Raw genomic sequence first — 27,286 nt, forward strand, 5'->3', positions numbered from 1 at the left:
TAGATACAAGCTAATCGGGTTGGACACAGTCCCTGTCCCACAAGGGGCACACACTCTTCATTCCCATTTTACAGATGAGGCAACCGAGGCCCAGAGAAGGTCAGAGACTTGACTAAGGTCACGCGGCAGACACGTGACGGAGCCGGGATTAGAGCCCAGGTCCTTCTGACTCCCAAGCCGCTGTTCTATCCACTAGGCCACGATGGATGCCACCTGCCCCCTTAATCAAGGAAGTGGAATTCTTCACATGGTTCCCAGAGAAAAAGGACTTGAACCCTGAGAAGACGGCGGCGCCTGGTGGGCCTGGTTCAACTAGGCGAGATGTAATTGGCAGGGATGGGGTCGTGGAAGGGGCGGGGGGGGGGGGCCTAGGAGGTGAGAATTGTCATCTCTGTCAGCCCCTTCCAGTGATTCAGTCCACCTGTGGCTTATTTATTAAACACCCACTTGGTACATAGAATTGTACCAAATGTTTGGGAAATTACCATTAATTGGCTTCAAGAATCACATCACCTGAGGGTTGCGGGAGAGGGAAAAGAAACAAAGAGCATCCAGGACTTAGTTCCAACCAATCTGACCTCCTCCAGCTTCTAGCCTCCAGTGTCAGCGGTAGGTTGGCATTTCACTTTGGCGCCCGGCTCTCTGTCCGGTTCAGGGTAAGCGCCCCGTTCATTTCTGCCTCCGGAATGCTCGGTAGGAGAGGCTGAAGCTTCGGCACAGGCCGAATGGATTCTGGGAGACCCCTGGAGTTATCCGATCCCCGAAGGGGATGCTTGGCGATTTGATTCAAAGCAGCGTCTCTGTCCCCAGGCCTCGGGGAGAAGGAGAAGGAGACGAGTCTTCCCTGTTCATCCTGTGGGGGTTCAGGCACTTGGGGAGACTTCTTCTCTGAGGGGCTCCATGCAGCCAGGATCCACCAACTCCTCCTCCTCCTTGGGATCGGGAGTTCCTCCCTCTTCTCCTTCCTCTGCCCCATTCCTGGCATTAGCGGCATTCAACTTCGCCTTCAGATCCCTTTTGAAGAAGCCAAACTGCAAAAAGGGAGAGAAGAGAGAATGAGCCGCCGGGCAGCCAATCGAGTAGTGGTATCTATTGAGCAATTGGTGTATGTAGAGCGCCGTAGTTAGGGCTTGGGAGAGAGCAGTGCAATAGAGTTGGAAGTCACCCAACCTGCCCCCTTGGCTCCTCTAACCCTAACCTTCTCACCGTACCTCGATCTCGTCTGTCTCGCCGCCGACCCCTCGCCCGTATCCTGTTTCGGGCCCGAAACGCCCTCCCCCTTCAAATCCGACAGACGATGACCCTCCCCCCGCCTTCAAAGCATTATTGAAGGCACATCTCCCCCAAGAGGTCTTCCCTTCCTCTTTCCCCACGCCCACTCCCTTCTGCACTTGCTCCCTTTATTCACTCCTCCCTCCCAGCCCTGCACCACTTATGTCCGGATTTGTAATTTCTTTATTTCGATCAATGTCTGTCTCCCCCACCTAGACTGTAAGCTCGCTGTGGGCAGGGAAATGTGTCTGTTTATTGTTCCGTTGTACTCTCCCAAGCACTTAGTAGAGTGCTCTGTAAGCGCTCAATAAATACGACTGAATGAATCCCTGCCCTCAAGGAGCTTACCAGTGCCCCCCACACACACTTAAGAGGCAGCAATCGCTGTGTGTCTCACTCAGCTGCTTCCTCTCTTCTCCCTCCGACCTTTGGTCTCTTGACATGAATTTGTCCGTCACCCAACGAGGGTCAGGCCCTCCCCACGTCAGCCGGCCGACACCCGGCAGGATGCTCAGCAAAGCCCCTCTCACCTTGTACAGAACCAGGAAGATCAGGAGCAACAGGACTAGCCCCCCAATTCCACTCAGTAAGTACAGGAGCAGAGCGTTCTTCTCGTACACCAGGTCTACTTCTGTGGTGATCTAGTAATGAAGTTGATATTTGTTAAGTCAGCCAATCAATCAGTTGTATTTACTGAGCACTTACTCTGTGCAGACCACGGTACTGAGTGCTTGGGAGAGTACAGAATTAAGCAGGCACGTTCCCTGTCCGTAACGAGCTTACAGTCTGGAGAGTGAGACAGATGTTGAGATTCATTCGTTCATTCAATCAATCGCATTTCATTCAGTCAGTTGTATTTATTGAGCGCTTACTCTGTGCAGAGCACTGTACTAAGCGCTTGGAAAATACAATTCGGCAACAGATAGAGACAATACCTACCCAACAACGGGCTCACAGTATTTGTTGAGTGCTTACTGTGTGAAAAGCACTGTACTAAGCACCTGGGAGAGTGCAGTATAAAAACAGACAGATGCATTCCCTGCCCACAACGAGCTCACAGTCTAGAGGGGGAGACAGACATTAATATACCTTCATAAAGAAATAATGGGTATATAATAATGATGGTATTTGTTAAGCATTTACTATGTGCCAAGCACTGTTCAAAGTGCTGGGGTGGATACAGGGTGATCAGATCGTCCCATGTGGGGCTCACAGTCTTAATCCCCATTTTATAGATGAAGTAACTGAGGCCCAGAGAAGTTAAGTGACTTGCCCAAAGTCACACAGCTGACAAGTGGTGGAGTCAGAATTCGAACCCATGACCTCTGACTTCTAAGCCCATGCTCTTTCCACTGAGCCATGCTGCTTCTCGGTTTAGTGGAAAGAGCACGGGCTTGTGTGTCAGAGGTCATGGGTTCTAATCCCAGCTCCGCCACTTAGCAGCTGTGTGACTTTGGGCAAGTCACTTAACTTCTCTGTGCCTCAGTTCCCTCATCTGTAAAATGGGGATGAAGACTGTGAGCCCCATGAGGGACAACCTGATTACCTTGTATCCCCCCAACGCTTAGAACAGTGCTTGGCACATAGTAAGTGCTTAACAAATACCAACATCATTATTATTATTATTATTAAGCCACGCTGCTTCTCATACATACATATTTGCTGTGAATAAATAATTTATAATAGGTAATTTAAAGATCTGTACAAAAGTGCTGTGGGTTTGCGGGTGGTGGTGGTGGTGTGAATACCAAATGTCCAAAGGTCACAGATTGAAGGGTGTAGATGAGCCAGAAGGGAGAGTGAGCGGGTAAAGGAAAATTTAATCGGAGAAGGCCTCTTGGGGGAGAGGTGACCTTAGTAATGGTTTGAAGGTGGAGGGAGTGGTGGTCTGGCGTATTTGGAGCGGGAGGGAGACTCAGGCTAGGGGAAAGGGAGCGGTAGTACGATAGATGAGATCGGGCCACAGAGAGTAAACCAGCGTAGAGGAGTGAAGTGTGTGGGCTGTGCTGTGGTAGGAGATTAGCGAGGTGAAGAAGGATGGGGAGAGCTGAATTGAGTGCTTTAAAGCCAAGGGCAAGGGGTTCCTATCTGATGAGGAGGTGGATGGCAGCCACTGGAGGTTCTTGAGGAGCGGGGAGACGACGTGAACTCAACATTTTTGTTGATAAACGACAGGTGCTGCAGAGCGAAGTATGGATCGGAGCTGGGAGAGACAGGAGACTGGCAGGTCAGCGAGGAGGCAGACGCCGTAGTCAAGGTGGGATAGGAGAAGTGCTTGGATCGGCGGGGTAGCGGTTTGGGTGGAAAGGAAAGGGTGGAATTTAGCAGCGTTACGAAGATAGAACGGATAGGATTTGGTGACGGATTGAATACGTGGGTGGAAGGAGAGCGTCGAGCCGAGGATGACGCCAAGGTTACGGGCTTGGGAGGTAGGGGGGTAGGGAGGATAGCGGGGGGGGATGTGGAAACAGAGACCCGCTCCGGGTCGTGAAATGACCCGCCCAAGGTCACGCAGCAGGCAAACGACAAGGCCGGGATTAGAACCCAGATCCTCTGCCTTCCAGGCCCAGGGTCTTCCCATCAGGCCAGGCGGACGGGAAGGGCAGCCAGGGAGAACAGACGAAGGGAGCGACAGAGGAGGAGGTTCTCGAATTCAAGGGAGAGGCCACGAGGAAAAGGGTGAGGCCGCGACAAAAGAGAAAGGTTCTCATAGGCTGGGAGGGAGAGGGGCTACCTGGCTTTGGGAGAAGTCACGGCCGTGGAGGTGAAAGAACTCATCCGAGTTGAAAGAAACCAAGATGGAGCTGCAGAACTTGATGACGGAAGAGTCCTGCAGGGGGACAGGGAGGGAGGAAGGGAGCAGGAGGGAGGTCAGAAGGAAAGCAGGGGCTGGGGTGCTTCCCTCTCCCCTCCCCTCCAACCCCAGTTGACCCAGGCGATCCCAGTTTAGCTCCAACTCCCCATCTCCCTTCCAATGGAGTACCTTGATCTTTTCACTCAGTTCCACCTGTCCTTTCACATGGACGGAGAACTCATTTTGGTAATCAAAGGTGCAGTGGAAGACCTCTCCGACGGGGCTGGTCTTGGGGAACTGAGGGAGGAATTTGGTCAGCTGGATGGCACGGTCCCGGGGCGCTCCCATCCTGCCCAGCCCACCCCAAGAACCCAGGGCTCCGGCCCTCCGGCCCCATTCCCGAACAATCCTCATTCCTCGGTCACGACTCAGATGTCGTCTTCCAGCCACATACCTCAATGGTGGAGGGCAGTTTGGTCACGGGCTTCCTCAGGCAGCGTCTCTGTGACTCCTAGAGAAGGCAGTAGATTGGCACCTTGTGCTTCGATCTGTCACCTTTGGGCACGTGATATTCGCCCCACCCCCAACCCCACAGCACTTCGGTACATATCTTTAAATTCTGTATTATGACTTTTTATATTAATGCCCCTCTCCCCCTCTAGACTATAAGCTATAAGGGCAGGGAACGTGGCTGTTAATCGCGTTGTATTGTTCTCTCCCAAATCCTCAGTACAGTGCTCCGCACAGAGTAAGCGCTCGATAAATGCCATCGATCGAGTCATCGCCCCCGGGTGGCACTCACCCCATCTATGCTCAAGTTGCCTTGGATGAGTGCTTCGGGCTGAGTCGCCGGCATCATGACGAAGACATCTAAAGTCGATGGCGAGTTGATGAGGGGTTGGATATTCACCTGGAGCCGGGAAAAGAGCATCTGCAGGGCTCCGTCCGACTCTGGAGGGATGGAGCGGGGAGGGCGTCTCTCCGCCCTCCTCCTGGGTCTTCTCTCTCGGCCTCTGATCCCACCCCAGAGTTTCCTGTTTCGGGACCCCCTGGTCCTCCCGATCCCAAGATTCCTCCCCCTTTCCCAGAACTAAGGTGTTGGTCTCCACTCCGGGCTCCAGACCCAGATTTTGTGGCTACCCAGCCTCCTCATACCTTGTAGGAATGTTGGAACATGTGATTCTTGGGACCTCTGGAGGTGAAGTTGAAGTGAGTGGTACTGCTCTGCCTGCGGGGTGAGATTCATTCATTCATTCATTCATTCATTCATTCATTCGTATTTATTGAGCGCTTACTATGTGCAGAGCACTGTACTAAGCGCTTGGAATGAACAAGTCGGCAACAGATAGAGACGGTCCCTGCCGTTTGACGGGCTTACGGTCTAATCGGGGGAGACGGACAGACAAGAACAATGGCAATAAATAGAGTCAAGGGGAAGAACATCTTGTAAAAACAATGGCAACTAAATAGAATCAAAGCGATGTACAATTCATTAACAAAATAAATAGGGTAATGGAAATATATACAGTTGAGCGGACGAGTACAGGGCTGTGGGGATGGGAAGGGAGAGGGGGAGGAGCAGAGGGAAAGGGGGAAAAGGAGGGTTTAGCTGCGGAGAGATAAGGGGGGGTGGCAGAGGGAGTAGAGGGAGAAGAGGAGCTCAGTCTGGGAAGGCCTCTTGGAGGAGGTGAGTTTTAAGTAGGGTTTTGAAGAGGGGAAGAGAATCAGTTTGGCGGAGGTGAGGAGGGAGGGCGTTCCGGGACCGCGGGAGGACGTGGCCCGGGGGTCGACGGCGGGATAGGCGAGACCGAGGGACGGTGAGGAGGTGGGCGGCGGAGGAGCGGAGCGTGCGGGGTGGGTGGTAGAAAGAGAGAAGGGAGGAGAGGTAGGAAGGGGCAAGGTGACGTAGAGCCTCGAAGCCTAGAGTGAGGAGTTTTTGTTTGGAGCGGAGGTCGATAGGCAACCACTGGAGTTGTTTAAGAAGGGGAGTGACATGCCCAGATCGTTTCTGCGGGAAGATGAGCCGGGCAGCGGAGTGAAGAATAGACCGGAGCGGGGCGAGAGAGGAGGAAGGGAGGTCAGAGAGAAGGCTGACACAGTAGTCAAGCCAGGATATAACGAGAGCCCGTAGCAGTAAGGTAGCCGTCTGGGTGGAGAGGAAAGGGTGGATCTTGGCGATATTGTAGAGGTGAAACCGGCAGGTCTCGGTAACGGATAGGATGTGTGGGGTGAACCGAGAGAGACGAGTCAAGGATGACACTGAGATCGCGGGCCCGAGAGATGGGAAGGATGGTCGTGCCATCCACGGTGATAGAGAAGTCTGGGAGCGGACCGGGCTTGGGAGGGAAGATGAGGAGCTCAGTCTTGCTCATGTTGAGTTTTAGGTGGCGGGCCGACATCCAGGTGGAGACGTCCCGGAGGCGGGAGGAGATGCGAGCCTGAAGGGAGGAGGAGAGGACAGGGGCGGAGATGTAGATCTGTGTCTCATCTGCGTAGAGATGGTAGTCGAAGCCGTGAGAGCGAATGAGTTCACCGAGGGAGTGAGTGTAAATGGAGAACAGAAGAGGGCCAAGAACTGACCCTTGAGGAACTCCAACAGTTAAAGGATGGGAGGGGGAGGAGGCGCCAGCGAAGGAGACCGAGAATGACCGGCCAGAGAGGTAAGAGGAGAACCGGGAGAGGACGGAGTCCGTGAAGCCAAGGTGAGATAAGGTATGGAGGAGGAGGGGATGGTCGACAGTGTCAAAGGCAGCAGAGAGGTCAAGGAGGATCAGAATGGAGTAGGAGCCATTGGATTTGGCAAGAAGGAGGTCACGGGTGACCTTAGAGAGAGCAGTCTCGGTAGAGTGGAGGGGACGGAAGCCAGATCGGAAGGGGTCTAGGAGAGAATGGGAGTTAAGGAATTCTAAGCATCGATTGTAGATGACTCGTTCTAGGATTTTGGAAAGGAAGGGTAGTAGGGAGATAGGGCGATAACTGGAGGGGGAAGTGGGGTCAAGAGCGGGTTTTTTTAGGACGGGGGAGACGTGGGCATGTTTGAAGGCAGCGGGGAAGGAGCCATTGGAGATTGAGTGGTTAAAAATAGAAGTTAAGGAAGGGAGGAGGGCAGGGGCGATGGTTTTAATAAGGTGAGAGGGAATGGGGTCCGAGGCGCAGGTGGAGGGGGTGGCACTTGCGAGGAGGGAGGAGATCTTCTCTGAGGATACTGCAGGGAAGGATGGGAAAGTAGGGGAGGGGATTGGTGGGGGGGAGGGGAGAGGCGGAGGGGTGACTTTGGGGAGCTCAGACCTGATCGTGTTGATTTTCGTGAGGAAATAGGTGGCCAGATCATTGGGGGTGAGAGATGGGGGAGGGGGAGGAACAGGGGGCCTAAGGAGAGAGTTAAAGGTCCGGAACAATCGGCGGGGTGACGGGCATGGGTGTCGATGAGGGAGGAGAAGAAGTTTTGCCTGGCGGAGGAGAGGGCAGAGTTAAGGCAGGAAAGGATAAATTTGAAGTGTGTGAGGTCGGCTCGGTGCTTGGACTTTCGCCAGCAGCGCTCAGCAGCTCGAGCATAGGAGCGTAGGAGGCGGACAGACCGGGAGCGGCTGATGCGTAGAAAGAAGGAAAGGCTCCTGGATTCTCCAACCTTAGTAGTGTCAGGAGGGGAATGCCAGAGCTGGACATGGGATACCCAGGCTCTCTGTTTTTAAACGTGGAGGCTGCTTTGGGGATGGAGAGGTAGGCTGGTGGCGTAGGGGGTTGGGGAGAAGGAGAAGGATGCCTGGGTTCTTAAGAGAGAAAAGAGAAGCAGCACAAGAAGCAACATGGCCTAGAGGAGAGAGCCCGGGTCTGGGAGTCAGAAGGATCTGGGTTCTAATCCCAGCTCTGCCACTTGTCTGCTGGGTGTCCTCGGGCAAGCCACTTCACTTCTCTGTACCTCAGTGACCTCATCTGTAAAATGGGGATCAAGACTGTGAGCCCCAGAGTTCTCCTTTGGAGAACTCATTCCCTCCCATGGCTTCAACTACCACCTCTATGCAGATGATGCCCAAATCTACATCTCCAGCCCTGATCTCTCTCCCTCTCTGCAGTCTCGAATTTCCTCTCACCTTCAAGACATCTCTTCTGGGATGTCCTCCCGTTAACATGTCCAAAACAGAGCTCCTTATCCTCCCACCCAGATCCTATCCTCCTCATGACTTTTTCATCACTGTAGTTGACACCACCATCCTTCCCGTCCCACAAGCCCATAACCTTGGCGTCATCGTTGATTCCTCTCTCTCATTCAACCCACGTATTCGATCCGTCACTAAATCCTGTCGGTCCCACCCTCACAACAATGCCAAAATCTCCCCTTTCCTCTCCATATCAAACTGCTAAAATCCTATCATCCTATTCCCGCTCCCGTCCATACTTTGCTCTGTTGCCTGGCTCATTTTTCTACGAAAATGTTCAAAAATCACAGTGGTTGCCCATCCATCTCTGCATCAAACAGAAACTTCTCACCACTGGCTTTAAAGCAGTCCCATCACCTTACCCACTCCTACCTCACTTTTCTACTCTCCTACTGCAACCCAGCTCGTACTTAGTTTAGCTCCTCTAATGCTAACTTTCTCACCATGCCTCGATCTCGCCTATCTCACTGCCGAACCCTCGCCCACATCCTGCCTCTGGCCTGGAACGCCCTCCCTCCTCAAATCCGACAAAGAGTCTCCCTCCCTTCAAAGCCTTATCGAAGGCACATCTCCTCCAGGAGGCCTTCCCTGTCTAAGCTCCACCTTTCCTCTTCTCCCACTCTCTCCTGCCTCACCCTGACTTGCTCCCTTTGTTCTTCCCCCCTCCCAGCTCCACAGCACTTATCTACGTCTCTGTAATGTATTTATTTATATCACTGTCTTTTCTCGCCACCTCTAGACTTTAAGTTTGTTGTGGGCAGGAAATGTGTCCGTTTATTGTTGTATTGTACTCTCCCAAACGCTTAGTACAGTGCTCTGCACACTGTAAGCACTCAACAAATACGATCGAATGAATGAATGAAGGAACGAATGACAGGGACTGTGTCCAATCTACCCCAGTGCTTAGTACAGCGCCTGGCACATAGTAAGCGCTTAACAAAGACCATTGGAGAAAAAGGTCTGGGGACCGGGGGACTACAAGGTGAAAACCCACTCCTCGATCCCGATGTCAACGACGATGGGGTAGAGGATGGGAATCTCTGTCACGGCACTGTTATCGCTCCACAGGCTCGAGTCCTCGTTGTCACTGCGTAGGAGACAAGATGAGAGGGAAGGGCGTCGTTTTAGAAGGCTTGATAGGTGTGGGGAGAGGCAGGAAGTGAGATTACCTCAGAGGCGTGATTGGCTTTGGGATAGGTAGGCCAGGCCTGGGCTTGCTCACCAGCTGGTGTTGGCTTTTATCTGTAGGGAGTTTTTCCAGGTGCTGTTCAACAGGGTATCAAACACCATCTGGATCAGGACCTGAAGAGTAAATAATAATAATAGTTTAGTGCTTACTATGTGCCAAGCACTGTCCTAAGTGTTGGGGTAGATACCAGATAAGCAGGTGCCACATGGGACTCACAGTCTAAGTAGGTGGGAGAACAGATTCTGAATCTCCCAGGTGAGGGAACTGAGGCTGAAAGAAGTTAAGTGAGTCACCCAAGGTCACCCGGCAGGTAAGGGGTAGAGTCAGGATTAAAACCCGGGTCCTCTGACTCCCAGGTCTGTGCTCTTTCCAGGAGGCCGAGCTGTTTCCCTAAGGTAGGATTGGGTCCTCAAGGTTACGGGCCTTCCCTACGGTCTGATCTGCCCCAGAAATGAGGACTCCTCGCCACACCACTACCGTTTTGCCCCTTTGGCTTCTTAGTATGTTGGCATTCTCCCGTGGCCCTCTGCTTTTCCTCTAGCCCTCCCCAAAGCTCAGGGTTTTGCTCTCCTGGACTTCGCATCTCATCCTCTGGTCCTGGCTTCCCTCCCAAAATCCAGGAGTGTCTCCTCAGGCCTCCGGCCCAATCTGAGGCCCAGGGGGACAGAGGCCTGTCAGCCCCAAGAGGGAGTGTATCTGATAGACTAGGAGACCGGGCTCACAGACCTGGCTGTGCCACTCACCTGTGGTGACCTTGAGCAAGTCACTTAACCTTTCAGAGCCTCAGTTTCCTCCCCTCTAAAATGGGGATAAAACAGCTGTTCTCCCTCCCTCTTACTGTGAACTCCGTGAGGGTCAGGGAATGTGTTCTATTTGATCATCTTGTACCTAAATCCGGTGCTTGACCCATAATGGATACTCGATAAATGCCAGTTTTATTATTAATCAGTCAACCGATCAGTGGTATTTATTGAGCACTTACTATGTGCAGAGCGCTGCTTGGGAAAGTTCAATGCAATAGAGTTAGCAGACACGATCCCTGCTCACAGTGAGTTTACAGTCTAGAAGGGGGGTATTATTATCATTTCTATTTTTCTTTCTTGAATGGTATTTGTTAAGCGTTTACTACGAGCCAGACACTGTACTAAGCCCTGGGGTAGATACAAGTTAATTAGGTTGGACACTGTCCGTGCCCCACGTGGGGCTCACAACCTTAATCCCCATTTTCAGATGAGGTAACTGAGGCATAGAGAAGTTTAGTGACTTTCCCAAGGTCACACATCAGACAAGTGGAGGAGCTGGGATTAGAACCCAGGTCCTTTTGACCTCCAGGCCCGGGCTCTATCCGCTAGGCCACGCTGTTTCTCGTCAGAAATATTCATATTTCTTACCTTAGAGCCTCCTTTGAAGATAGGGGAGCTCACATTGCAGGCTAGGGTCCAGACGGGGGAAACAGACTCCTTGGTTCCCTCCTCACAAATCACAGGAGTATGTGTATGAGGCTGAAGAAGAGAGAAAGGGAAAGGGGGGAGTTGGCTAGAGAAAGTCAAGGTTTGGGTGGAGGGGGGTGGGGCAGGAGCCCCCATTTTCTTTTACCTCAACCGTTGAGACTTTGCGGAATGAGAGGCCGGTGGGGAGGGCCAGATGCAGCTGCACCCTGTAGGCGTCTTCTCCCCTGTTTGTCAGCTCCAGGAGGATGGACAGGTTGGATGATGGAGAAAGGTGCAACACTGGGGATCTAGGAGAAGAACAGAGATGAGGAAAAAGTGTGTGCGGGAGGGGGTCAGGAAGGCAACAGCAAGTGCTCAGAGCGGGTCAGGGCGGTTTGGGGGCGAGAGATCAGAGATCAGGAGCATCTGGGCCAGAACAAAGAGCCCTGATGGAAGAGGATGGTCGAGGTCGGGGGTGGGAGGCTCCCATCGGGGTAGACCAGAAGGCTGGAGGGGCTGGCTTGTTAGTCCACGGACCCTTTGGGGCTGAAGCGCAGGCTCAGGTTGGCCTCGCACTTCTTGTCTTCTCCACAGTTCTTCTCAAAAGGAATCTGGGAACAGGAAATAGTCGTCAGCAAGACCTCCAACCAGTCAGTCAGGCAGTTGCAATTATTGAGCACTTACTGTGTGCAGAGCACTGTATTAAGCGCTTGGGAGAGTACAATACAACAATAAACAGACTTATTCACTGCCCACAGTGCACTTACAGTCTCCCAGGTTGGGGGAGATGATCATTAATATAATTCGATAAATTCCTACCTACCCATGTCCTACCCACAGTGAGCTTTCGGCTTGGGAGAGTGCAATATGAGAGAATTCCCACCCCCTTTTCCCCCTTTCCCCAACAATCCCTTCCACTCTTACCTCCCAGGTCTCCGTGTGGGAAGAGAGATTCAGGATGGGCTTCACCCTCTTCTCCTGCTGTCAGTTTGGAGCGGAAAAGAGAGAGGTGAACAGCCAAGGGGAGCCTCCAGCTCCCACTTCCCCTGACCACATCCAATCTTAGCCCTGGCAGAGTCATCTCATCCCAAACCCCAGACAGCCAGCTCCGAGGGGCCCTGAGAAATGGGTCGACGACACTGGGGCAGCCCGCCCCGCCCCCCACCCCCGCTCATCCCGTTCCAGACCTCCCAGGAATAATCTCTCTCCCATTCCCCCGGACCCATGATCCTACCTTGTCCATCAAAAGGCTCCCCGCAGCCTCCTCCTGAAGGGCGAAGCTTAGGGAGATGCTGATAGGGGAAATAATGTCCTCCACACAGACCTGGAGACAGTGAGCACCTTGGCATCAGACTTGGCCGTGATTCCGCCCTTCCCCAGAGCCAGCTGCATTACAGTGTTTCACCCACATGACTCTCTCCAGAACCAACTGCATCACAGTGTTACCCTATTGTCAGTCAGTCATATTTATTGAGCGCTTATTGTGTGCAGAGCACTGTACTGAGAGCTTGGGAGAGTACAATAGAACAGACACACTCCCTGACCACTTTGAGCTTACAGTTTAGAGGGCCTCAAGATTCACAAGGGTGAGAAACCACCATAAAGGAGGTGGAACCTCTAATTATAATAATAGTAATTATGGTACTCGTGAAGTGCAACCTCTGTGCCGAGCACTGTTCTAAGCACTGGGGTAGACACCACTTAATCAGGTTGGACACAGTCTACGTGGGGCTCACAGTCTTAATCCCCATTTTCCAGATGAGGGTACCGAGGCCCAGAGAAGTGAAGTGACTTGCCCAAGGCCACAGAGCAGACAAGCGGCAGAGCTGGGATTCGAATTTAGGTCCTTCTGACTCCCGGGCCCGTGCTTCACATTACGGAAGCAGCGTGGTTCAGTGGAAAGAGGCCGGGCTCGGGAGTCGGAGGTCGTGGGTTCTAATCCCGGCTCCGCCACTTGTCTGCTGTGTGACCTTGGGCAAGTCATTTCACTTCTCTGGGCCTCAGTTACCTCATCTGGAAAAATGGGGATTAAAAAATGTGAGCCCCACATAGGGCGATCTGATGACCCTGCATCTACCCCAGCGCTTAGAACAGTGCTCAGCACATAGTAAGCGCTTAACAAATACCATCGTTATGATTATTATTATTACTACGGGTGTTTTGACGGTGTGCCCGGGCAGCCGGGATGGGCACCCGACCTCTAAGGAGGTGGGGCTGCGGATGCCGGCAGACAGCGGGGGTTGGGGACGGGGTCAGGCGTGAGCTCAGCCAGTTGCTAATAGAGAAGCTACGTGACCTAGTGGCTAGACGGACCTGGATTCTAATCCCGGCTCCACCACTGGACTGTTCTGTGACCTTGGCCGGGCTCATGGTGGGCAGGGAATGTGTCTGTTACAGTCTTATATCGTACTCTCCCAAGCGCTTAGTACTGTGCTCTGCACACGGTAAGTACTCAATAAATACGACTGACTGACCGACTTCACTTCTCTGTTGCCTCAGTTGCCTCATCGGTAAAATGGAGATTAAAACTGGGAGCCCCATTTGGGACGGGGACCGTGTCCAACCCGATTAGCCAGTATCTACCCCAGCGCTTAGTACGGTGCCTGGCGCATAGAAAGCGTTTAACAGATACCATGAAAAAAAAAAGAACAGGCCGAGAGACCACTGTGCTGAGTGTCTGGGTCTTCCTTCCCCAGAGCTAGCTCCCCATGGCCGGCTCACCGGAAACAGAAGCTTATGCTGGAGGCAGGACTTTTCCGTCCCTGGGACGATGGACACGTTCCCTCTGACATCCCGCATCCCCGGGGAAAACTCGCCCCGGCTTCTGGTGCGATGTCCATCCGTCTCCAGAGTGTATTTGAGGTCAGTGTCCAGAGGCCCTGGGAGAGAATCTTGGGGGTCAGCGGACTAGGGGGAACCCGAGACGGGGTTTGGGTCGAAGTAGAGAATCAGTGTGGGGGAGGCATAGGCCACGGGGCTTTCTGGAAGAAGAAGGGAGGAGGAACAGTGCTCACCTTGGAATTTGGGGGTGAGATTCTTGCCCGAGAAGCAGACGGTGAGGTTCATCTCCAGTCTCCTCGAGCCTCCTCGCACAGAGCACTCTACTTCCCGCACTGGGATCTCCAGCGGGTGGAATGTCAGAGACGAGGTGATGTCCACCACGGGACGGGACCTGGAGAAGGGACGAGAGGGACGGGTGAAAAACAATCCAATTACCTCTGACCTCAGGATAAGACCCCAGGCCTCCCAGCGACTCCTTTCCCTTTCACCCCACCGCCTCAGCCAGAACGGCGAGTCCCTCCGCTCTCAGCCGGAGCCCAAGAGCGAGTGTCCCGTCCCCGCCATCCTCACCTGAGCACCACCACCTGGCCCCGAGTCCCCACGATCACATCCGTCAGGCCGTCCGTTCCAAGATCCATTACCCCGTGGATGGAGCGGCCGAAAAACTGGAGGCCGGGGGACACCTGGATCCCCTCGATCCGCTGGGGGCGAAAGAGGACTCGTCTCCTAACTCTGCTCTATTGTCCTCTCCCAAGCACGTAGTCCAGTGCTCTGTACACAGTAAGAGCTCGATAAAGACCACTCGTTGATTGTTAGCGAGCTGGGGACACAGACCCCGAGGAGGGAGGCCTGATGGGGGGGTCTCCTGTCGGGGGGACAGGGGAAAACCGCTAGAGAAGCATCGTGGCCTAGTGACCAAAGCACGGGCCTGGGAGTCCGAAGGACAGGGGTTCTGATCCCAGCTCCGTCACTTGTCTGCTGTGTGACCTTGGGCAAGTCACTTCACTTCTCTGGGCCTCAGTGACCTCATTTGGAAAATGGGGATTGAGACTGTGACCCCCACTTGGGACAGGGACTGTGTCCAACCTGATTTGCTTGTGTCCACCCCAGCGCTTAGAACAGCGCCTGGCACGTAGTGAGCACTTAACAAACACCCCAATTATTATTGTTATTATTGTCATTATTAGATCCGAGAGCCAGGAAGCAATCCGGAGAGACCTCACCTGGCTGGGCTGGGAGTGGAGCCCACCCTCTACCCCGTTGTAGATATATACGGCTCCCTTCTCTTCCATGGGCGCTCCTACAGCTACGTCAGTCAGCCTGTCCCCGTTGATGTCCGCCAGAGCAGCGATGGCCGCTCCGAAACGGCCCAGGGAGTGACCGGGCTCCCCTTGCAGCTCCAGCAGCTTCTGGAATTGTGCCTGAGGGGAAGAAAAGAGGCAGCAAGGCCTATTGGGTAGGTGCGGCGCTGGGAGTTTGGAGACGGTCGTCTTGGCTCGGCCCCCGGCCTGGCGTGGGGCCACGGCAGAGCCACTTCACCTCTCTGGGCCTTGGTTTCGTCACTGGCAAAATGGGAGTCAGATGCTCGCTCTTACCCCCTCACCCCACCCACTCCAGTCCCAAAGAACTTATGTCCGTATCAGGAATTTATTTTTTTATATTAATGTCTGTCTCCCCCCAACAGAGTGTAATCTCCCTGTGGGCAGGGAATGTGTCTGTTATACTGTACTCTCCCTACAGCTTAATACAGTGCTCTGCACACAGTAAATGCTCAATAAATGCCATTCATTCATTTAGTCTTTCAATCGTTTTTATTGAGTGCTTACTGTACTAAGTACTTGGGAGGGTACCATATAACAATAAAAGGACACATTCCCTGCCCCGTCACAAACTTTCAGTCTAGAGGAGCTTCCAGTCTAGAGGGATGGATCGGTCGACTGATTGATATTAGAACGGGAGCCCCAGGTGGGACGGAGATCGGGTCCGATCCGATGATCGCCCCTCGTGCTCCACCCAAAATAAGTGCCTTATAAATTTGGTAAGTTGGTTCCGATCATGTTACCTCTCTCTCCACTGCCTGGTCTCCCCTGTGACGCTCTCTCCCCATTCCCCCACCTCCTGAGAAGAGACGCCTCCCCCTCAGCTCCCTCTCTCCTTCCGGCCTCCCGGTCCCTACCTGATTCCAGTGGTAGACGAGAACACGGCCCCCTCTCCTTCCCCCGTAGAACAGGGGGACCCCGACCAGCAGCAGCTCTGTCTCCCCATCTCCCTTCACATCGACCCCGCACAGCTCTCCGCCAAAATAGGAGCCGATCTAGAGCGGGATGGAGATGGAGGAGAAGGCGTATGAGGAAGGACAGAGGCCCCTCTGGGGACAACTTGATCCGCGTCTCTTTCTATCCCACCACTTTGGTTCCTCGGGCCCGGACCCACACACCTTCATACGAACAACACACCCACCTGGCTCCCATTCAGCTTCTGGATCTGGGCCCATTCTCCGCTCCGATTATCCGGTGCTAGAAACAGCTGCACTTGTCCCACGTGCTGATATCGGGGGGCTCCCGCTGCTAGCAACATCCTCCTCGTGCCTTGAGGCAGCCAGGCCACCGTATAACCTGAGGAAAGAGCCCGGGCCTGGGGGATGGGACCTCAGGGTTCAGGGAAAGGAAGAGGGTCCAGCGGGGAGAACCGGGGCTTTCGCGGGGCAGGGCCCAAAGGAGGGGATGGGGGTCAGAGATAGAAAGCGAGAGCTCTTCACCTAAGTAGCCATCCTCCATGGAAGAGTTCAGAGGCTTGGGGCCTACAAACGTGTCCTCCGTCAGGTTTCTCCACAGGTCTATGAAGCCTCCGGCCCAGTTGTTGGCCCCCACGGCTCCGACGACAGCGTGGCTCTGCAGCGGGGGAAGAGGGACGCCGCTAGCCCTTTTTCCCCCCTCCGGAGCCAGCTGTGACTCAGTGTTTGTCCCGAATGTTTCCCTAACTTGTAGTCCCCTCCGCCGCCTGCCCCGGGGTCCCCGGCTCACCCCAGAGAGATCGGCGCTGATTCCGCTAGAAGACATCTCCATCTGGAAGGAACTCGTGTTGAGCTCTTTACTGGTGCCTGTGAGGTAAGAGAAAGGGAGGGCCCAGGCTGAGAACCAGAAGGACGCGGGGCCGGCCGGCCGCGAAGGCGCCCGCCGAGACAATTAAGGGCACGACGCCTAGGAAAGTCTGAGGGGGATGGGGAATTTAGCTTGGAGGAGAGAAGACCGAGAGGCGACGACAGATTTTCAGCCTCTGGAAGACTGTCTTTTCTTTCAGCTACTCCCCATTTCTATGGAGGACATAAGAAGAGGAAATAGCCTTAAACTGCTCACTCATTCTTCATATTGACTGAGAGCTTACTATGTACAGAGCACTGTCCTAAGCACTTGGGTGAGAACAACAGGTCAATAAAGAGATACATTCCCTGCCCACAGTGAGCTGGCAGTCTGTGGGGGATACAGATATTAATATAAATAAATTACGGATATGTACGTAAGTGCTGTAGGGCCAGGAGGGGTGACGAATAAAGGGAGCAAGTGGGGGCATTATGAAGGATCTAGGTTATTATTATTATGGGCTTTTCAAGCACTTACTGTATGTCAAGCACTGTACTAAGCGCTGGGACAGAGAGAAACTTGTCAGGTCAACACAGTCCCCGTACAAACATGGGGCTCACAGTCCAAGTAGCGGGGAGAACAGGGAAAGGGTTGGATAGCAATCAGTTGACCACTCAGTGGTATTTGTTGAGTGTTTCCTGTGTGCAGAGCACTGTACGAAGTGCTTGGGACAGTAGGGTACAACAGAATTGGTAGAGAAGCAGCGTAGCTCAGTGGAAAGAGCCCGGCCTTGGGAGTCGGAGGTCAGGGGTTCGAATCCTGCCTCTGCCACTTGTCAGCTGTGTGACCGTGGGCCAGTCACTTCACTTCTCTGTGCCTCAGTTACCTCATCTGTAAAATGGGGATGAAGACTATGCGCCTCACGTGGGACAACCTGATGACCCTGCATCTCCCCCAGTGCTTAGAGCAGTGTTCTGCACATAGTAAGCCCTTAACAAATACCAACATCATTATTATTATTAGATGAGGACCTGCCCACGAGGAGAAACAGCGTGACCTAGTGGAAAGAGCCCAGTTCTGGGAGTCAGAGGACCTGGGTTCTCATCCCGGCTCTGCCAGTTCCTTACTGTGTGATCTCGGGCAAGTCATTTAACTCCTTGGTGTTTCACTTTCCTCAACTGTAAAATGGAGATTCAATCCTAATCCCTCCTACTTGGACTGTGAGCCCTATGTGGGGCAGGGACTGGGTCCAACCTGATAAACCCAAATCCATCCCAGAACTTAGAACAGTGCTTGAAACATAGTAAGCGCTCAATAAGTACCCTAAAAAATTTTTAAACTGGGTTTCTAGAAAGGTACTGAGGGTCCTGAGGGTACCCACAAGCCCGGGGACTGGAGTGATTTCTCAAGACTTCTTCTAGATGTAGGATTTCGCACCTTTAGGTCTCACTTCATAACTGAGTGTATAGCAGTGTTACACTTCACAACGTTCTCTCTCTCTCTCTCTTCCGGCTCGCCCGAGACCAGTCACGTTACCTTCGATATTATAGATTTTCTTCTGCAGCTCATCAAACAGTCCCTTGAGTTTCTCAAATGTGTCTAGAACCTTCACGAACTGCTTCACGGGCTTCGAGGCAAACTGGCTGAGGTACTCTTCCGTGTCCCCGCTTTCGAAATTATTCCCGATCTGTGGCGAATCCAAGAGTCACTAGGGGCTCCGCCCTGGTTAAAGCGGGAGCGAGCCTGGGGTTTGGGAGGGACGGCCAGGGAGGAAAGGGTTTTAGGAGAGCAGGGGGTCGGATAGCTGCGTCCCCCTTACCCCGATGATATAGCGAATGATGTTTTCTTCAGTGACGGTTCCCCTGTCCGTGGCTTCTCCGTCTGTGATAATGATCATCACTTTTGTGGCTTCCGCTCTAGCCCCCTTCTCAGCCTCAAATATGTTAGACCTGTAATAATAATAATAATGTAGTTATAATTGTGGTATTTGTTAATTGCTTACTATGTTCTAAGTTGTGTACTGAGCACACAAGATAATGAGGCCAGACACAGTCCCCATCCTGCATGGGGGTCTTCAGTGGGAGGGAGCATGGCTATCGAATCCCCATTTGACAGAAGAGGAGACTCAGGTCCAGGGTCTTACCCGGGGTCACCCAACAGGTAAGTGGTAGAGCCGGAATTAGATCCCAGGTCCCTGCCTCCCAGCTCTCTGTTCTGTCCGCTAAGCCGCACTGCTGCCCAGGACAGGAGACCTTTCTGAAAGCCCGCTCTCTCCTTCACAGCTTCCCCAACTCCTTCTCCCCCTTGTCTTTCTTGAGGACTTGTAGGCTAGCTCTCTCCGTAGCTCCCTGGACCTATTCCACCACCCCCCTAAACTCTAAGCTCCTCGTGGTCGGAAAGGTGGCTACCAACTCTGGTGGACCGGATTCTCCCGAGCACTCGGTACAGAGCTCTGCTGGCTTTATTGCTTGCTGGACTGATATACCGATTGACGGGTTTTCCCTCCACCCCTCTCTCTCCTCGTTCTCTTTTCTCCCGACCCTCCGAAGGACTCACACAACATATTTAATAGCGCTGAAGGTGTTGGTCAGTGATTTCATGTGTTTCACTTCGGAGAGCAGAACATCTGGATCTCTCTCGCGGACATAATCGGAGAAGCAGAACTCAGGTTTGACCGTGCTTGAAAACTGAACGGCGGCAAACTAGGGAACAGTAAAGGCACGAGAAATCGGAGGACCTGTCCTCCCCTCCCCCTTCCACCTCCAGGCCCAGAACCCAGGCATCCTGCCTCAGACTTCCTACCTGGAAGGAGGTGTTGCTGAGCTTCCGCATCACCTCTTTCATGAACTCCACGATTTTCTGAAAATTCTCGGTGGTCATGCTCTCCGATCCGTCAAAGAGAAACACCAAGTCCACTTTCCCCTTCAGGCACTCTGCCAGAGAAAGAGGCAAAGGAGGCCCGTGAAGGAACTTTGTGGATTCCACCCCCACCCCAGCCTGGTTCGGTAGGGCACGTGACTGCTGCCTCCCCCAGCCACGGAGTCAGCGACGGTTTCACATTTATATTCAGTTCTCCTCTCGGCCCTCCTCAGAGTCAGCTGTATTTCCAGCTCTGGTATCTCCTCTCACCCTGATATCCGGGGCGCAGGCTGAGAGTGGGCTCCCCCAGGCTCGGAGGAAAGACATAGCACAATCCACTGATGTAGAGATTCTGATCACACTTCCGGGTCAGCCCAGGGTCGCAGGCCTGGGGGAGAGTCAAAGTTGGCTCTGGTCTAACCCAGAGTCCCTCTTCTTTCTCTGTTAAGGGTCCCTCGGTCTCTCCGTTTTATCTCTGTTTCGATCTTTGATTGCTTGTGAGCTCCCTGTGGGCAGGGAACGTGTCTACCAACTCTGCTATATTGTACTCTCCCATGCACTTAGAACAGTGCTCTGCATACGGTAAATGCTCGATAAATACCATTGATTGATGGATTCTCCCTCTTCCAGCCTGTTTCTAGTTTGGAAATTTTGGTCTACCTTGTCTTTAACAGCTCTCCCTCTCTCTGCCACTAGAGTCCCAATCAATCAATCAATCGATGATATTTATTGAGCACTTACTGTGTGCAGAGCTCTGTCCTAAGTGCTTAGGAGAGTACATAGAACAATATAATAGACACGTCCCCTGCCCACAGTGAGCTTACAGTCTAGAGGGGGAGACAGAAGTTAACATAAATAAATAAATTATGGGTCTGTACATAAGTGTGTGGGGCTGGGGAAGGGAGGTGAATAAAGGGAGCAAATCGGGGTGACACAGAAGGGAATGGAAAAAAAGGAAAAGAGGGCTTAGTCAGGAAAGGCCTTTTGGAGGAGATGTGCCTTAGGGATTGTCTCTATCTGCTGCCGAATTGTACATTTCAAGGGCTTAGTACAGTGCTCCGCACATAGTAAGCCGTTGATAAATACTACTGAATGAATAAATGAATGAAAGGTGGGGAGAGTAACTGTCTGATATGAAAAGGGAGGGCGTTCCAGGCCAGAGCCAGGACGTGGGTAAGAGGTCGGCAGAGAGATAGGCGAGATCTAGGTACGGTGAGAAGGTTGGTATTAGAGGAGCCAAGTATGCCGGCCGGGTTGCGATAGGAAAGGAGTGAGGTGAGGTAGGGAGGGGCAAAGTGATCGAGTGCTTTAAAGCTGAAGGTACGGAGTTTCTACTTGTTATGGAGGTGGTTGGGCACTGGAGTTTCTTGAGAGGTGAGGAAATGTGGCCTGAACATTTTTATAGAAAAATGATCCAGGCAGCAGAGTAAAGTATGCACTGGAGTAGGGAGAGACAGGAGGTAGGGAGGTCAGCAAGGAGGCTGATACAGTCATCAGGGCGGAATAGGGTAAATGCTTGGATTGACGTGGAAGCAATTTGGATGGAGAGGAAAGGACGGATTTTAGCGATGCTGTGAGGGTTGAACCGACAGGATTTGGTGACAGATTGAATATGTGGGTTGAAAGAGAGAGCGCGGAGTCAAGGATAATGACAAGGTTTAAAGAGCTTGCGAGACAGAAAGGATGGTGGTGCCATCTACATCGATGGGGAAGTCAGGGAAGGGACAAGGTTTGGGTTTGGGAAGATAAGGAGTTCTGTTCTGGACATAATAAGTTTGTGGTGACAGCAGGACATCCAAAAAGAGATGTCTTGAAAGCAGCAGAAAATGCTAAACTGGAGAGAGGGAGAGAGAGGTAGATACAAGCTGGTGATGTAGATTTGGGAATCATCTGCACAGAGGTGGTAGCTGAAATTTTGGGAGTGAATGAGTTCAAGGGGTTGAGGGTAGATGGAGAAGAGAAGGGGACCCAGAACTGAACCTTGAGGGACCTTGAGGCAGAGGAGGAGCACACAAAAGAGACTTGAGAATGAATGACCAGAGAGATAGGAGAACGAGGAGAGGGCAGTGTCAGTGAAGATGAGGTTGGATAACGTTTCTAGGAGAAGGGGGTCGTCGACAGCGTGGAAGGCAGCTGAGAGGTCGAGGAGGATCGAGAGGGAGTAGAGGCCGTTGGATTTGGCGAGAAGGAGGTCACTGGTGACCTCTGAGAGGGAGGTTTCTCTGGAGCGAAGGGGACAGAAGCCAGATCGGAGGGGGTCAGGGAGAGAATCGGAGGAGAGGAACTCGAGACTGCGGCAGAAGACGACCTCACTCAAGGAGCTTGGAGCGGAACGGTAGGAGGGGGATGGGGCGCTAACTGGAGGGAGTCATGAGGTCAAGGGGGTGGGGTTTTAGGATAGAGGAGACCTGGGCTTGTTTGAAAGCAGTGGGGAAGAAGCCATCGGAGAGTCAGCAGGTGAAGATGGTCGTTAGGGAGGGAAGAAGGGAGGTGGCTAGTTGTCTGATAAAGTGTGAAAGGATGGGGTCGGGTGCGCAGGTGGAGGGGGTGGATTTTGGGAGAAGGCAGATCTCCTCTGGAGATACTGCCGGGAAAGATTTTCACTAGACCACGCTCCTTCTCAAAAAAGTTAAGTGACTCTTCCGAGGACACACAGCAGACCAGTGGCAGAGCCGGGATTAGAAGCCAGGTCCTCTGACTCCCAGACCCCTGCGCTTTCCACTAGGCCATGCTGCTTCCCCCACGTTTTTCCCCACGTTCACCAAATGTTTATCTCACCATGATGTGTCCGTCTTTCTTATTCATCGCCAAGGTCATTCCCAAGTACTTGGAGTGGGGGTTGGTATCTGGGGGCACAAGGGTAAATTAATGCGAAGGTGACAGAGGTCAACTCCACCTACATCCATCATCAGTATCTCCCTCCTCCTCTTCATAATAATGAATATAATAATAATGGTATTTGTTACGTGCTTGCTGCCTGCCAGGCACTGTAATAGGCATTGGTGTAGATGCGAGCTATTCGGGGTGGATACGGTCCCTGTCCCCCATGGGGCTCACAGTCTTCATCCCCCTTTTACAGATGAGGGAACCGAGGCCCAGAGAAGTGAAGTGACTGGCCCGAGGTCACACGAAAGAGGAGTGGCAGGGCCGGGATTAGAACCCAGCTCCTTCTGACTCCCAGGCCCGGGTTCCGTCCGCTAGGGCCGCGCTGCTTTTCCACCCCACCCCCAGGCCCGCACTCCCTGGAGTCCAGAAGGGTCACTCACCGTTCAGTTGAATAACGAGGCAGCTTCCTGACTCTGGCTGGCACTGATAAATGTTCCCAGTGTTGTTTCCATCACCGGGTGCTCCCACAACCACACTGCGACGAGACAGAGACACGTGGTCCCCACAGTCCCCCTTAACGGCAACCGGGGCATCCGTTCAGCGCTCACTCTGTGCCGAACACCGTACTAAGCGCTGGGCTGGGTACACACATAAACAGGTCCCACATGGAACTCACAGCCTAAGTAGGAGGGAGGGCAGGTATCGAATCCCCATTTTGCAGGCGAGGGAACTGAGGCAGGTTGAATGACTCGCCCACGATCACACCGCAGGTACGCGGCGGAGCTGGGATTGGAACCCAGGTCCTCTGACTCCCAGGGCTGTGCTCTTTCCACTAGGCCATGTTGTTTCTTCTGGCGGTTGACCCTTCTCCATCAAGGACCTGTGAACCTCTGGTGGGAGCACCCTCCATTGTGTGGGGTGCTTGAGGGGGTCCCCAGGCCCAGCGCTCGTTATATTCCAATTCCTCCCTTGTCCCTGGCTGGGTGCTGAGGGGGAGAGGAAAGGGGAGCCCCAGAAGCAGGCGCTTCTTACAGTACTCGGCTAGTGTATCAGCAGACTCCCCGGTCCCTCCCCGGTTCTGCCCATCCTTCCCGCTGCCAGCTGGATCATCTACCTGAAATGTCTCTCGGGCCCCTCTTCCCACCCTCATGGACTTCCACGGTGGTTATGGCCATCGCCCCCTGCATCTGGCCCAAACTCCTTACCTTTGGCTTCAAGGCTATCCACCGTATCTCTCCGTCTTGCGTGTCAACTCTCTCCCCTGCCGCTCCCCAGCTCGCACTCTCCAGTCCTCCCCAGCCCATCTTCTAACGGGTCTCGAACGGCTCTCAACTCTCCACTCAGTTAGGTCTCATTTATGCTGCCCACCTCCCACCCCAGCCTTGGCCTGGAACTCCCTCCTCACCCAAATCCACCAGAAAGACCTCTGCCTGCCCTCCCCATCTTCAAAATCTCACTCAAATCCCACCCCTTCCACACCAGTTTTCCCCGGTCATTCCCGACACCCTGAGCCGTAGCAACCCAACAACCACCCTTAGCATTTATGTATTCACGCCCATCCTCAGCACTTGGGGAGAGAAGTAAGCTCCTTGAGGGCAGGGCAGTTGTCTACCAACTCTATTGTACTGTGCTCTCCCCAGTCCTTAGTACGGTGCTTGGCACACAGTAAGTGCCCAATAAATACTATCGATTGATTGATTCAGTTATTCTGATTTATCCCGATGTGTCTTCCTTCTCCCCCTCTTATTCTTGTTCTTTATTCCCGCTCCCACTATCTGTAAATATTTTATAACTTCTGCCTCCCTCGTTAGAATGTCGGCTGCCCGTGGGAATTTGTCGTTTTGCTTCTGTAGGACTTAGCACAGTGCCCTGTCCTTGATAGGTGCTCGGTAAGTACCCGTTCTCCGACCGGTCCCTAACCCCTCTCTCTCGCCCAGGGCCTCACCTGGGATTTGACGTGCCCCCAATCTGCAGCACCCGGTATCCGAATTGGATCCCGGCATTTTGGGAAGAGAAATTCCAGGCGGTCCTGGTGTCCAGGTTGAAGTTCATGACTCTGGCTGAGGGGGAAACAGGAAACGTCACATCTAGACTCTCGGTGCCCCGCCAGAATCCTCGGGGTGCCTGCCTCCTCCCTCCCATCCATGAGGGATGCTTAGAGAGGGAAGGAGGGAGAAGGGAGAAGGGGTCTCAGGAGTCATTGTCCAAGGCGATGTCTCTCTGGTGGTTGGAAAGAGTTGGAAGGCTTGGGAGGCGGGGGGTAGGGAGAAGGGATAATTGTGACTTCTGTTAATACTAATTATGGTACTCATTAAAGAGCTTAGGAGATGCCAAGCACTGTGTTGAGCAGTGGCGTAGATACAAAATAATCAGGTTGGACACAGTCCCTGTCCCAGGTGGGGCTCACAGTCTGAGCGGGAGAGAAGACAGGAATTCAATTCCCGTTTTACAGATGAGGTAACAGGGGCACAGGGTAGTCAAGTGACTTGCCCAGGGTCACGCAGCAGGTAAGTGGCGGGGCTGGGATTAGAACTCAGGTCCTCTGATTCCTAGATCTGTACTCTATCCATTATGCCACACTGCCACGACTCTAAGCTAGGCCAGCGAGTCCACTCCCGGACACGGGGTCCTCCATTACAGCCCAGCCCCTTCCCCGACCTCCCACCACCATGCAGTAGCGACTGGGGAACCGGATGGCGAGAGTCAGAGGAGATGCTTCTGGGAAAGGAGAGGTGTTTGTAGGTCAAGAAATGAGAATGAGCCGGGGGAGGCTGGAAGGCTGGGTTCTGGGGGAGGAGACCGGGGGTAAGTCCAGGAGTCCCGTCGTCCCTGGCCCGGACGGGCTCCGATATCGGACTCTGGGGAGGAGAACGTGCCGCTTTGCCCCTTGGGTGGATGAGGGAGCAAGCAGGGGACCGAGCATTTGGGAAATGCAGCGGGAAGGAGAAGGGGGGAGAAAGGAAAGCCGTGGAAGCTCTGCCTCGCTCAGGAGTCCCCTTTGGGTTCAGGCCGTGTGGTTCCTAACCGGGTCTGAGTTGGGCACTGTTGATGTTGAGGTCCATTTTCATTCATTCAATAGTATTTATTGAGCGCTTACTATGTGCAGAGCACTGTACTAAGCGCTTGGAATGGACAATTCGGCAACAGTTCTAGCCTTCAGAACTCACCCCTGGGGGCTCCCCTCCGGCTCCCAGCACCAGATATCCTAGATTCCCCCGCCTTTTTTATTTTCAACTCTCATCTGCTCTCTCGGCCACTTGCTTTACATTGGTTCAATCCCTTATTCCCCTTTCCTGAATCCCAGTCTCTCTACACCTCCGTTTCATTCACTGTGAATCATTATGATTGTATGCAATCCAACATCTTTACTGAGCGCTTACTGGCTGCACAGGGTACTGTACTAAGCGGTTGGGCAATTAGAATACAACGGAGTTGATGGACACGTTCCCTGCCCATGGCACGGGCCTGGGAGTCAGAAGGTCATGGGTTCTAATCTCGGCTCCACCACATGTCTGCTGTGTGACCGTGGGCAAGTCACTTCACTTCTCTGGGCCTCGGTTCCCTCATCTGGAAATGGGGATTGAGACTGTGAGCCCCCTGTGGGACAGGGACTGTGTCCAACCTGATTACCTAGTAACTACCCCAGTATTTAGAACAGTGCTTGGCACAGAATAATAATCATCATAATGGTGGTATTTGTTAAGTGCTTCCTATGTGCCAAGCACTGTTCTACGCGCTGGGGTAGATACAGGGCAATCAGGGTGTCCCACGTGGGGCTCACAGTCTTCATCTCCATTTTACAGATGAGGTCACTGAGACACAGAGAAGTTAAGTGACTTGCCCAAAGTCATACAGCTAAGTGGCGGAGCCGGAATTAGAACTCACGACCTCTGATTCCCAAGCCCGGGCTCTTTCCACTAAGCCACGCTGCTTCTCATAGAGTAAGCGCTTAGCAAGCACCATAATAATGAAGGAGCTTACAGTTTATAGGGCTCCTTGAGGGCAGGAACCACATTCCGTCGTATTTTCCCAAGCACTCTGCGAGGCGTTTCGCACTCGGTAGGTGTTCAGCAAATACCATGGATGGCTAGACATTTTTTTAATCTCTCTTTTTTGCTTTCCCCCTCAATATAGTCCCGCTTCTGATTTTCTGCTCATCTCTTTCCTCCCTTGTCTTCCCCCGACTCCCTTTCTGCCCCGAATTCCATACGTTTCTTTTTGTTAGGCGCTTACCATATACCAGGCACTGTCCCAAGCACCGGGGTGGATACAAGCTAATGAGGTTGGACACGCTCCCTGTCCCCCGTGGGGCTCACGGTTTTAGAGATGAGGAAACTGAGGCCCAGTCCAGCGAACTGAGTGGCTGGAGGTCACACAACAGAAAAATGGCAGCGCCGGTATTAGAACCCAGCTCCTTCTGACTCCCAGGCCCCTGTTCGATCCACGAGACCCTCCAAACCTTAAGCCTGTTGTGGACGGGGAGTGTGTCTTTTTATTGTTCTATTGCACTCTCCCAAGAACTTACAACTGTGCTCTGCACACGGTTAGGGCTCAATCTGACTTCAGTTTAGAACTCCCCATTCCCCCGCAACATCTGTTTCCTAATCAGCCCGCTCAACTCCACCTCTCGGCCACCTGGACTCTCCAGTGTCGGTCGAGACCTCCGGCCTTCCCTCCTCACCTCTCTCTGTCTCCTTCACCTACAGTGGGCTCCACTTACCCCAGAGAAGTGTCAAAACCACCAGGGTCTCCAGCAGGATGCACGAAGGCCCCATGCCGGGGCGGGAGGGGGAGAGGGGCAGGGGAAGTTCTAGAATCCGGAGAAGGGGGGGGGGCCAATGAGTGACGGAGGTAGGGGGAGAGCGGGAGATCAGCTCAGAGGGAAGGGGGAATGAGTC

General features: G+C 53.2%; 1 protein-coding gene across 3 annotated transcripts; it reads right to left on the reverse strand.

Moving 5' to 3' along the window:
• Positions 1 to 407: 407 nt before the first annotated feature.
• ITGAL (integrin subunit alpha L) lies at positions 408 to 27,286 on the reverse strand. 3 transcript variants are annotated; one of them, XM_029058366.2, is made up of 31 exons: positions 27,109 to 27,286; positions 24,334 to 24,448; positions 22,829 to 22,923; positions 22,341 to 22,408; positions 19,833 to 19,950; positions 19,506 to 19,636; positions 19,260 to 19,405; positions 18,523 to 18,652; positions 18,240 to 18,390; positions 16,647 to 16,723; positions 16,382 to 16,514; positions 16,084 to 16,238; positions 15,800 to 15,937; positions 14,847 to 15,044; positions 14,194 to 14,324; positions 13,857 to 14,014; positions 13,564 to 13,721; positions 12,077 to 12,166; positions 11,767 to 11,820; positions 11,380 to 11,453; positions 11,009 to 11,150; positions 10,804 to 10,914; positions 9,446 to 9,525; positions 9,218 to 9,310; positions 5,222 to 5,294; positions 4,869 to 4,976; positions 4,521 to 4,577; positions 4,256 to 4,363; positions 4,007 to 4,102; positions 1,803 to 1,913; positions 408 to 1,031 (listed from the first exon to the last, which is right to left on the reverse strand). In XM_029058366.2, the coding sequence occupies exons 1-31, from the start codon at positions 27,161 to 27,163 to the stop codon at positions 864 to 866; spliced, it is 3,522 nt and encodes a 1,173-aa protein (XP_028914199.1). In that variant the 5' UTR covers positions 27,164 to 27,286; the 3' UTR covers positions 408 to 863. The 3 variants fall into 3 exon arrangements, with proteins under 3 accessions (XP_028914199.1, XP_028914198.1, XP_028914200.1); XM_029058365.2 differs by having other exon boundaries at positions 11,767 to 11,823; XM_029058367.2 differs by lacking the exons at positions 19,833 to 19,950; positions 22,829 to 22,923; positions 24,334 to 24,448; positions 27,109 to 27,286 and having other exon boundaries at positions 11,767 to 11,823.

The sequence above is a fragment of the Ornithorhynchus anatinus genome, chromosome 2, assembly GCF_004115215.2.
Source record: "Ornithorhynchus anatinus isolate Pmale09 chromosome 2, mOrnAna1.pri.v4, whole genome shotgun sequence".
NCBI lineage: Eukaryota > Metazoa > Chordata > Mammalia > Monotremata > Ornithorhynchidae > Ornithorhynchus > Ornithorhynchus anatinus.